At 36.9% G+C, this 12,254-nt stretch overlaps 1 protein-coding gene across 3 annotated transcripts; it reads left to right on the top strand.

Annotated features, from left to right (window-relative positions):
- Positions 1–3,896: 3,896 nt before the first annotated feature.
- On the top strand, positions 3,897–7,981 carry LOC132306144 (agamous-like MADS-box protein AGL11). 3 transcript variants are annotated; one of them, XR_009481833.1, is made up of 5 exons: positions 3,897–4,295; positions 4,814–4,918; positions 5,589–5,650; positions 5,783–5,879; positions 7,621–7,981. XR_009481833.1 is itself a non-coding variant. In XM_059803397.1 (5 exons), the coding sequence occupies exons 2-5, from the start codon at positions 4,890–4,892 to the stop codon at positions 7,669–7,671; spliced, it is 324 nt and encodes a 107-aa protein (XP_059659380.1). In that variant the 5' UTR covers positions 3,897–4,295; positions 4,814–4,889; the 3' UTR covers positions 7,672–7,981. The 3 variants fall into 3 exon arrangements, 2 of the variants coding, with proteins under 2 accessions (XP_059659380.1, XP_059659379.1); XM_059803397.1 differs by having other exon boundaries at positions 4,814–5,003; XM_059803396.1 differs by lacking the exon at positions 7,621–7,981 and adding an exon at positions 6,123–7,611 and having other exon boundaries at positions 4,814–5,003.
- The last annotated feature ends 4,273 nt before the right edge of the window (positions 7,982–12,254 follow it).

Here is a 12,254-nt window from a genome sequence, read left to right as displayed (position 1 = left end):
AATTCATTTCGCATTTTTTTTTTTTTTGCATATTCTGATCTAGGGGCATTATGGACCTTTCACATCAGTTTTATTTTCTTTTTTTGACATGGTTGAATAGAAAACATGATTTTAGGGGAGGTTTCTTCTTCGTGTTTTTCCAGAAAATGTCGTCTTGGTACCGGAAATCCCTCGTGAAGTTTCAGCTTCCAGTTTTCATTTAGCAGCCTTATTACCCTCTTGTTCAGTTCTGATCTAGGGGCATTTTGGGAATTTTACAGTGAGTTTTTTTCGATTCCGTTTATGATGTCGGGTAGAAAACTCGATTTTAGGGGGGGTTTCTTCTTCGTGTTTTTCCAGAAAAACTCGTCTTAACCTCCGTTTCAAGCCTTAGTTCTGGGCAGATCAAAAAAAATGTAGCAGCAGCCAAGGGCTGCCACCAGCCATGTCTTTGGGTGCCGGCATGCACGTCGGTGGGCTCGCGCATGGGCGCAGTGCGCTCCATGGCCCCTCGTCGGGCCGCCGCGACGTCAATTCTTCTGTTGGGCTTTTCTCCTTCGTCCGGACTCCGATTCAAGTGAATTTTTTTTAAAACTTGACTAATTTTTCGTTGTCTTTCCAACGGTGTACTCGGTTGCACCCGGTTCTTCCTGGATAATTACCAGTTTACCCTTTTTGCTTTAAGTGCTCGTTTTTTATCGTCATGCCGTTTCTCCTTCGTTCAGACTCCGAATCATGCGATTCTTGAATCCATCTTGATTAGTTTTTCGTCGTCCTTCCAGCGGTGTACTCGGTGGCACCTGAATCTACAGTTTTCATAAATGACTATTTTGCCCCTGGGGGCTTATTTGTCATATTTTCGATCTTTTGCTTCCGCATCTGTTCTTGTTGAGTTCCACAACCTCATGGAAGGTCACTTTGACTTCTTAGAGTCTTGTTTTCTGTTTTCGCTTCCGCATATCGGATCCGTTATCGGGTCAATCTTTGGTTCATCACAGGACACGCTGACCTAAAAACCAGGGTCGTTACAAACATAACCATTAGTAGTTGTAACTCTCATGCCCCCCACTAACTCCAATAAAAACTCACATAAACATAAAATTAAACATCAAATAAAAAACATCCTTAACCTTCAAAGACATTAAAAAATATAACCAAGTTTAATTTCTAACACCCCCCCCCCCTTAAACTTTTTTTCAACTCCAAGCAAACTCCTTAACTTGTGAAAATCTGCAAACTTGAGGGGCTTAGTGAAAATATCCGCAACTTGATCTTGTGACTTGATGAACTTGAGCTCCACCTCCTTCTTGGTTATGCATTCTCTAATGAAATGAAATCTTGTATCAATATGCTTGCTTCATTCATAAAACACTGAATTCTTGGCCAAAGCAATTGCTGATTTGTTGTCCACAAAAATCTCCGTTGACTTTTCTTGTAGCATGTGTAATTCCTTCAACAAATTCCTCATCCAAATTGCTTAACAAACACATGAAGTGGTTGCAACATATTTTGCTTCACAAGTTGAGAGGGTGCCAATGGGTTGCTTCTTTGAACACCATGTAAAAGCAATATTTCCCATGAAAAAACAATAGCCAGAAGTACTTTTTATATCATCCAAATCTCTGGCCCAATCACAATTAGAATACCCCACAAGCTTGAAATCATTAGAAAATGAATAGAATAACCCAAAATTAAGGGTACCTTTGATGTAACGAAGAATCCTTTTAGCCGCCTTGAAATGCGTTATGGTAGGTTTTTCCATAAACCGACTAACAAGCCCAACTGCAAATAATATGTTCGGCCTTGTGCATGTTAAGTATCTTAAGCTTCCAACAAGACTTTTGAAAAATGTTGGATCCACCGTCTCTCCATCTTCATCTCTTGACAATTTAATTCCAACTTCCATGGGCATGTTCACCAATTTACAATCTTCCATCTTGAATTTCTTGAGAATTTCCTTAGCATAGCCTTCTTGGTGAATGAAAATTCCATCCTTCATTTGCTTGACCTCAATGCCAAGATAATAAGCCATGATGCCAATACCCATCATCTCAAACTCTCGAGCCATAACCTTCTTGAAATCTTCAAACATTTTTTGATTGCTACCTGTGAAGATTAAATCATCCACATACAAGCAAACAAAAAATATATCTCCATTCTCACTTACTTTGGAGTAAAGAGTATGTTCATATGGGCACTTTGAAAAATTATTGTCTTGAAAATATTTGTCAATTTGCTTATTCCATGCCCTTGGTGATTGCTTCAAGCCATATAAAGCCTTCTTCAATTTCAAGACTTTATTTTCTTGCCCCTTTACAACATAGCCCATGGGTTGTTGAGCATACACCTCTTCTTCAAGAAACCCATTCAAGAAAGCTGATTTCACATCCATTTGGTGGATTCTCCAATTGTTTTGGGCTTTCAAAGAAATTAACAATCTAATTATTTCCAAACGATCTACAGGTGCAAATGCCTCATCATAGTCAATTCTGGGCTTTTGGTTGTACCCCTTAGCGACCAATCTTGCTTTATATTTTTCAATTTCACCATTTGTATTCTTCTTTGCTTTATACACCCATTTTACACCAATTGCCTTTTGCTCTTTTGGAAGTGTAGCAAGTTCCCATGTGTCATTCTTCTCTATGGATTTAATTTCTTCATCCATAGCATTTCTCTATTTTTTGTCTTGTGCCGCCTCTTCAAATCCTACGGGTTCATAATCCGCAAAGAGACAAAAAAGTGTTAGATCACCTAACATTTTTGTTACCTCATCCGTTTCGTCATATATGTCACGAAGACTCCTCATGTGAACTGGTGGTGTGTCACTTGAACTTGATGATGATGGAGTTGATTGATTTGAATTGATGGTGGTGGAGGTGATGTTGGTGGAGAAATGGGCTGCTCCATGCCTTCATTTTCTTGTTCCTCATCCGAAATTGGAAAAATATTATAATCTTCATTTGGAGTGTTCCAATCCCATGTGGCTCCCTCTTCAAATTCAACATCTCTACTAATGGCAATCTTCCCATTGCTTAGATTGTACAACTTGTAGCCTTTAGAACTTGCATCATAGCCAATGAATACCATTTTTTCACTTTTTTTGTCTAACTTGGTCCTCATTTCATTCAGCACATGCACATGGGCAATGCTCCCAAAAACCCACAAATGAGAGACACTTGGCTTTCTTCCGCTCCATGTTTCTTGTGGTGTTTTGTTTTGCACACTTCTAGTAGGACACTGGTTGGACAAGTACACCGCACAATCAATCGCTTCAGCCCAAAATTCTTTAAGCATTTCCTTGCTTTTCAACATGCTTCGAGCCATATTGAGAATGGTTTTGTTCTTCCTTTCTGCAACTCCATTTTGTTGGGGCGATCTTGTACTACAAGAAAAATAATTTTTTACCATGCTTTTTTTACCATGGTTATTTTTAAACCGCGGTAGAAGACCTTTTCTACCACGGTTAATAAATAACCGTAGTAGAAAGTATATTCTTTTACCACGGTTTTAAAATAACCGTGGTAGAAAGTATATTCTTTTACCACGGTTATAAAGGTAGAAAGTGAATTATTTTTAATGTAATTTAGGCGGGTCTTTTTATCACGGTTTAAAAATAACCGTGGTAGAAAGTATATTCCTTTACCACAGTTTAAAAATATCCGTGGTAGCAAGTATATGATTTTACCACTGTTAGTTTTATAATCGGGGTAAAAAGTGAATTAATAATTTAGGTGAGTCTTTCTACCATGGTTATAAAGAAGGTGAATTATTTTTGGGCCTTTCTACCACGGATATTTTAAAACCGTGGTAGAAAAGTGAAAATTTTTTACATATCTTTTGGCGGGTCTTATTCCCGCTGGTGTCAATAAATATATATATGTGTGTCTCTGTAAAAATATATACAAACTACACACATACAACACACTTACAGAACACAAACATACATGTCAAAAGCCGACCACCCCTTTCTCGATCTAGTTCACGATTCGGAGGCAGCAACGCAGGAGGAAGCTCTACCGAGGAGAAGCCGCCAAAGAAGGAAGAAAATAAGAAAGCAGAGCAAGGAGATGAAAAGAAAGCCGGCCACCCCCTTTCTCTCAGACCGTCCAAGCCGTCATTCCTCTTTCTCTCCAAGCCCAACCCTTCTACCGAAGCCACTGAGGGTTGAATCGACGGTCAGCGTAGCGTTAGAGCAGAGAAGATAGCGGCACAGCTGATTGGCTTCGAGATTGAACAAGGATTCGCCCCTTTCTCCAAGCCCTAACCCTAGCTCCCTCTCTCATTCGAAGCCCTAAATTCGAAGGACACGAATTGAGGTTTGTATTTTCATCCCCTGTTATATTCATCAAATTGATACTCAAATAGGTATGGTATGGGATTCGCCCCATACTTCTAACAGAGACAGTGGTTAATTTCGTGGGTTATATATAGATTCTAATCTTTTATTGATATGTAATGCCTTTTGAAATTCATGGTATTAAGGAATTAGTTGAATTTGGATTTGGAATGGGTACTGGATAGTGAACAAGATGCCCCCAATATTGAGTGAACATGAAAATTATCAAAATCAATTATAAGGATATTTGGGAAATTACCAATTACACAAATTTATTACCTGTTTAGTTAGAAATGTTGTTGGTTGGATAGTGTGTGGATTGTTGAATTTGAAGTGGCTAGGGTGAACTTAGAAGTTTGGTTTGATAGCTTGGACCCCTGCTTTAAATTAGAATCTCCTTGTGTAGAATTTTATTTTTGCAATTAGGATTTATTGAATGGATATTCTTAAGCATAATTCTTATAATTGATTTTGAATGGTGTTAATGTGGTTTTGCAGACTTCTGAGAGGACATTAGATGCTCCCGATCTGGTTGATGATTACTACTTGAATTTATTAGATTGGGGTAGCAGCAATGTTCTTGCCATTGCTCTTGGAAACACGGTATATCTATTTACCATTCGTCAAGATCTTTATCAATGACATCTCTAAGGGAACACCAATGGCTTGCTTAAATACTGTTAAAGTGGTTGGTAGTTTCCTTCTTCCCCTCATAAGCTAACATATATATATATATATATGGTCACCCTCTCTTTTTCTTTCTTAGCTTCCAATTTATATTTTGATCTGATAATTTCGTTAGGCTATATATCTATGTATATATATATGGTCACTTAATTAATTGCTTTGATAACTAGGTAAGTTTTTCAGTATGATAACTAGTGCATTTCATGTGTATAAATGAAACAAGGTAATTTATAAGAATGGTTATCGTCGTTCATGCATCATAATTTTATTTTTTGACATTTTGCATTGCTGATTCTGTGTTTTATTACAAATTAATCCCAATTAATATTAGAATTGACATAGTATTCCATTTTAATTCTCTTCCTTGTAAGAAAAAGAATTGGCAAAATAGGGCAACCTACATGTTAGCCAGTCTTCATATATATATATATATATATATATATATATAGGGAACAAGCTAGCTAGCTTGGTAAATGGTAAGTCAGGAATGAGTTTATTTAATCTCTTTTGGCAGGAATGAGTTTAGTATTTAACTAACCAATTTTTTTATCTATTTGATTCTGTTTTTTGGGTTGCATATATATAGTTTTATCAGCAAGAATTGAAGAAGCTACAACAACAAATAGATATGCTTCAGAATACCAACAGGTTTTTCTTTATGATTAATTATCATCAATTACAAGCATTAAAATCTTGAATAAGTAAAAAATTATATGGACTCTCTAATATATGTACATTTATATATATATGTATGTATATAACTGTCCTCTTTGCTTACAGGTATTTGACGGGCGAAGGCTGCTCTTTAAATGCGAAGGAATTGGAGCAGATGGAAAACAGACTTGAACAAGGCATTGCAAGAATCAAGTCTAAAAAGGTAACTCAAAAAAAAATGAATTTCAATTTACATGTAGTTCTATTTCTATATTTTTTTTTTGGCATAGTTGTCCCTTTCGTGTTTTCAGTTTGAAATTCATATCTTGGCATAGTTTCAAGATAGTTTTCAGTTTCAAAGTTGTCCCTTTCGTGTTTAAATTGAAATTCATTTTTTATTATTATTAATTAGTTGTTAATTGTTTCGTTGTCTTGCCTCTTTTGTGCTACTTTTAAATTTGTACAGGAAGAAATGATACTAGGAGAAATTGAAAGTAGTAAGAAACGACTGAAACTCAATTATGGGTTTGAAATGATACGAAGGGTTTGAAGAATCAAATCCAAACCTTATAAACATGAAGCAGGTCGTTGGATTAAATCACAAACTACCAATTTTGGGTGTTTTTTGTGTTAAAACCATAATTTCAAGGACTTCATGAAATTAGCACTAAGGCATTGGTGAAAGCGTAAGTCATAGTAATTTGAAACTGATCTTTGAGTTGAGAATAGCTTTTGATTGTTGTGGGAGGAGTGATGCTTGCTAGCTGCCACTTCTAGAGATTATGGTTATTGGGTGTGTATTTGGAAAGAGGTAATGTTGGGCAAGTTTATGCATTTGCCCGGTAGTGTCATGATACTAGATACTGGAAATTATCCTTCTCTGAGTGAAGTAGTACATTGATTTCTATATGTGGATGCAACTAATGTATGTGGATGATGATGCTACAATGTATTTATGTTTGTTAGTTCCTTGAGGATTCATCTTGCTGTAAGCTTCTTGGCAGAACTAACATTTCTGATGAACATGCATGCACCAATAGAAATTGTTTACCTATTAAATAAGCCTTGCTTAAGCTTTAATACTGGGATTATTTCCTTGACACACTGAACTTGCTTTGCTTGAGTGTTGAGATTGTTTACCCCATCTAACTTTTCAAGATTTAACTCACATATAAGCGTTAATTTCACCACAAATATTAGCTTCTTATTTTAACACAAAATGTAGTGCTCCTTCATTGAAACTCTTACTGAATCTTATTAACTTTTCCACAATCTGATCAACTGCTCTCCCAATTTCCTTTTGGGAAACAATGACTATCATCTTCTCTTGTGATTTTGCATGCTTTATCAAATATTGTATGAGTCCAATTTCAGATTCCTCTTTTGTAATCTCAATCTTTGTTATCTTCATAAAAAGTAGAAATTCAAGATCTTGAGATTCCCAGTAGTCTAATTCAGATACTGGTGGTGTTGATTTATGTGTTAATTGAATGTAGTCTATACAGCTCACACTCAACGTCTTCAGATTAGGCAAACTTCCCAGAAAGAAGGCCAGTGCAGGAATTTTATGTTGTCTTTTACAACAACCTTGTATATCCAAGTTTTCCACATTAATCATATAGGGTAGACCATCTTTTTTAAGCAGCTCCTCAAGAATCCAATTCTCTAGTTTCAGAGATTTGACTCGGCTGACAAATGGAAGAAGCTGAACTACTAAACTTTCGTAATTTGGACTTAATTCAAAAGTACTTGTACATGTTAATACTTGCTTTGGGATTATTTCCTTGACACACTGAACTTGCTTTGCTTGAGTTAAGACCATGTTAATACTTGCTTTGCTTGAGTAAAGACGAAGAGTAGATCTTTCAAAGTACCTTTATTATAATGCTTGCTTTGCTTGGTTTAATTTTGGCAACTTTACAACTTACTTTACATTAATTCTCTTACTTTAACTATCTTTGTAGGTTGGTGGTGGTTTCGCCGCTCTACACCATAAGCTTAAGAGTGTGCATTAAGGCGAGGGCCAAGTTTTACATTTATAAAAGCTATTACTACCTTTACTAAAAATATAGTTAGGGCGAGTAGGGATCGTCCCAAGGGATTGGAGTCGAATTTGGTTGTGGAATCACTATTATGGTTAATAGGTCGAGTGATTAAATAAATAGTTGGTTGGTTGATTAACTAGAGAGCAAATTAAACTAAATAATTGAATGTAATAAAGAGTAAGTAAGAGAGAGAGATCTCAGGGTTTAGAGGTCATCACCAAACAATACTTTTCTACACTCTTAACAAGTGACTAATGAAGGAAATGTGTGTTGCAATATTGATATGTGTATTTGTATTTGGTTGATTAAATTAGCAAGGATGATCAATTAAGTATATATTGTCTAATCAACATATGAAAAGCACAATATATCTAATAATAATGTATATATTGTCTAAGTAGCATGTGAAAAACACAATATATCTAGCAAGTCATTAATCCTTTCATTAAGCTCACAAGTCAAATACACCACAAGGTTAGAGACATATGCTACTTATATTTAAAAGCATGGAACATCAAACAACAAGCATAGATTGTCCTCCCATCTAACAACTATGCTACCATTATACTACAATTAAGCTAATGACATTAAATTAAACTAATTAAGTTAAGGGAGAAGCACAATCCATCAAGAAATGAGCAAGAACTATCAAGAAAATTACAAGAGCATTCCATTAAGCACTATGTTTTGACAATCTTTAGATCTATGGCATTAATACACATAGACATGCATCAATAACACAAGAAATAGAGACAAACACATGAATATCTATTCTAGCATACATAGACATATGGATAGAATGAAATGATCAATTGGAAGCATTAAACCACATAAATCATTGAATAAACAAGATCTATATATACAAAAGTGCCAAAACATGTATTACAACACTAATCCCTCAATAATACACAAAATCAAGAGGTAGAAAGCATACTTGGGGCTAACTCTAGCCCCAAGAATATGTCTAGCCACTCATGGTAATGCTTCTCCAACCCTCAAGGGCAAACTCCATGGAAGAAATCTACTCCTTGATTGATGAAGAGCTCTCAAGCTTGTGTCTCTAGCCTTCTCCTCCTTTCTTCCTCCCTAAGAATAGCCTTTATTGTGATAGATCAATCCTAAGAATGCTAATCCTTCCCTTCTCAAAAAGTGTATCATATTGTTTATATAGGTAGGTCAAGTGACACACAAAATGAGCTGGGGTCGTTCACAAAATATTCCTCAATGATTGGATAAGGACAACTTTCAATGAGCTGGAAATTTAACTTTTTCACACTGGAGGAAGTTCGATTGATTGAACCTTGGACTTGGATCGATCGAACATGGCTGAGATCTATCAAACTGATGTTGAATCGATCTTCAATGGCGGCGCTTTTTTGGATAAAAATAACTATGAGATATTTCGAAGATATTTTTGGGAAAAAGACAAAAGAGGTTGGTAGGGTGGTACAACTAGATAAGATCAATCATTTGGATAAGGACAAGGTAGTTCGATCGATCAAAAAAAATTTGAGATCTCTGAAAATGTCATCATGACTCTGCTTCATCTTGAAGTGCTGAAGTTAATCATGTTGAATCGATCGAACTTTGATCTGAGATCGATCGAAGATGTTGAATTCTACATTTTTCTTCCTTTTGCTTCCACTTGGCTCTTATCTTTGATTCATTCTAGAATTGCTTCATTTCTGCTTTTATTTGGCTGAGTTAGCTTATTTTCGGGATAAGTGCCTGAAAATGGAAATAACACGAAATCAATCTAAAACGGTAAAGTAAGATAGATAAGGGTATTAGAATACCTGAGCTTAAGGAGTTTAAATACGCACTTTTCAGTGCTCATTACACCCCCAAACTTAAATATTGCAAGTCCCTAGCAAAGAACTAGAAAGTAAAGGAATGAAATGAATAACTATACAACTATGTATTAGAAAGCAATAAATGGATAACGCCACATTCGTAGGGAACACGATTGCACTTAGCATATGCAACAAGCCTTTTAAACCCCTAGGTTACCCCTAGTGGACGAGTGAAGTCTCGTGAGGGTTTCCAGAAATGATACCTACAAACATTAAGCTCATTCTTTCAAAAGAGGTACTAATATTGTAAATAAGCATTGGAAGAAAACTACCTCAAGTATGCAATGTTTCAAACATTTCCAAGCAATCTCCTAAAATTTCAGTATCAAGCAAACAAGTATGGTCCTCCACACATCAAGAAAATGATCATGCAAATCAAAACAACTCTAGAATCCTTTTTGAGTGGACCGGCATCAAGTGTGTTGCTATCTAAGCCAACTAAAGAATTAATCACATCCTTATCCTCAAACTAGCACACAAATCTAGTACCGATCATCAAGACAAAAAGTGGACCTTTTATTACAACTTTATTATTCTAGGTGAGCTTATTCTTTTTACTCGACTTTTTTTTATTTTTTTATTTTTTTTATTTTTTATTTTATAGGATCAAAGATGGAAGCATGGTGCAATGTGTTGATCTATTAAGCTTTCTAGCGATTCATGAGGTCGAGCGTTAGGTCAATGACTCCCAAACCAGATGGCTTTAAGGTATTAGGCGTTCAAACACCCCTACGGACTTACAAGCTCAAATCAACTAGGCTATAAATCAAGACAATTTCCATCTAATCATTTCCCACTTCTCACTTTTTTGGGAGAAGTCTTTACTATTTTATTACTTTTGTAACTTTTTTTTTATCAAGAATGAAAGCTTTCAATGCACTACTAGCCCAATTGGGATATAACCAATTCAATAATCAATAAAGCATGTACCCCACAAATGAATGCTAGTGTGCGCATGTGATAGTGTAGAATACTATAGTGAATTTCAAAACAATCACAAAATCAGGATGATATGGATCACAAGTGCAAGCAAGATATCAATCTTTTGAAAAATTTACTCCTAAATAGCATCCGCAAGGTATACAAGAAGTATTGGACTCTCAAGTCAAGCAATTTTTAAATTCTAAGCAATATAGTCCTCAAAAGATCAAAATCATCGCTAATATAGACCAATCATAGAAAATCTCTCAAATACACCAGTCATGCTCAAAATTTTGAATTTAAAAGCAAACATTGTAACATACACCATTACCCCCAAACTTAAACGGCACAATGTCCTCAATGTGCAAAGGGAAGAAAGGAAAGAGTATACCGGTGCAATTAAAGAAAAGAATGGCTGGAACTGAAGTATCCAAAGTGGGTGGCATGGCCACCCTAAACTTGGGATTAACTGTGGTCTTGAAATTTGGCACTCGGATAATTTGATCAGATAACAAAAGGGATAATCAGTGCACAATGGACATGCAAGTGTAAATGGGATTAAATAGATAAAGTAGGGAGAGAGATATAAGGGGGGTCCTAAAAATTATGTAGCATTCTCTCTCACTGTAGTCACTGTGACGCACCTGATGGAGTCAAACAGACAGATATAAGAATATGATAGATAACATCCACAGCGAAAACATATATATAAAGAAAATAAAGTATAGAGTACATCAAAAGAGCAAAGCCGACATATCCGGCTGCAAATAATATACAGTGACAAAAATGAAGTATAGATCATAGAGGTGTAGTATAAAAAGATATAAGAAACTGGGAATCTCAAGTGGATAAGGCAGGACGGGCAGGGCGAGTTCCGCGAATATCGTGAGATCAGTCTCAGAGTGCAGTCATGACATCCGTGCGGAATGTAGCAAAATTAGCTCGGTGGCCCACAGCATCGGCTCGAATGGCAGCAGTATTAGCTCTGATAGCAATCACTGCATCCTCAAGAGCCTGAAGACGCTCTCCAAAGCTAGGGATCTGACTAGGAGCCTCAGGTACGGATGAATCAGTAGAAAGATCTTGAGTTTGCTCCTCTGCATGAATGGGTGATCTAGCTGGAGAGTGCTGCTCTGCGTCATCTGCAGGTCGCTCTAAATCAATGTCCATACGCTCAATAACCGGATCAACTGGTGCATCGTCCGCTGCCGGGTCTGCTGCTGTTGGGGCCTCAGCCTTTAAATCCTCTAAAGCTAAGTCCTCTGCAGCCTGAGCTGCATCCTCCTGTAGTCGGGCAATAATAGCATTATAGCTCTTGTCCTAGTCCTTCTTCAAGAAGTGACAGGAACCTCTCTCAGGGTGCTCCTGAGGATGGAAAGGATATTGCTGGTTAATCAGGATCTGGGTGATGAGGGGGCCAAATGGGAGAGACTTGGCCCTTTTAGGCCTCTCCTTGCTGATATGCTCATCGTAGAGCTTCTTCATCACGCTCCAGATGAGCACGAGGATAGATACCCTGTGGCCTGTATAAAATGCGTAGAGGGCTGTCAGAATGTCGCCTCGCTGCTGAATCTTGTGCCCGACCATATATATGTTCCGAAAGAGAACGGAATCAAAGAACCATAGGTCATCTGGAAGATAAGTGCGGGTGGCGAAAGTCTCGCCATCGGCATAGTGACCTGTCAGAAATACTGCCATGTCGGCATAAGAAGGCCTGTATAGCCTCGGATATAGCTCCTGCAGCTCCGGAGGGCATCAGTGTGGACAATGGCATGATCT

The sequence above is a fragment of the Cornus florida genome, unplaced genomic scaffold, assembly GCF_030987335.1.
Source record: "Cornus florida cultivar Cherokee Brave unplaced genomic scaffold, ASM3098733v1 CherokeeBrave_3.0.0_Hap2_Chr05, whole genome shotgun sequence".
NCBI classification, from domain to species: Eukaryota; Viridiplantae; Streptophyta; class Magnoliopsida; order Cornales; family Cornaceae; genus Cornus; species Cornus florida.
Note: the sequence above shows the minus strand (reverse complement) of the source record. Positions and strands in the feature narration are given on the sequence as shown.

Excerpts from the sequence above, each read along its gene's own strand:
- LOC132306144 (XM_059803396.1), top strand. The coding sequence starts at position 4,890 with ATGTTCTTGCCATTGCTCTTGGAAACACGGTATATCTATTTACCATTC. Across the intron at positions 5,651-5,782 it reads ATGCTTCAGAATACCAACAG|GTATTTGACGGGCGAAGGCT; the intron begins GTTTTTCTTTAT and ends CTTTGCTTACAG. Across the intron at positions 5,880-6,122 it reads CAAGAATCAAGTCTAAAAAG|GAAGAAATGATACTAGGAGA; the intron begins GTAACTCAAAAA and ends AAATTTGTACAG.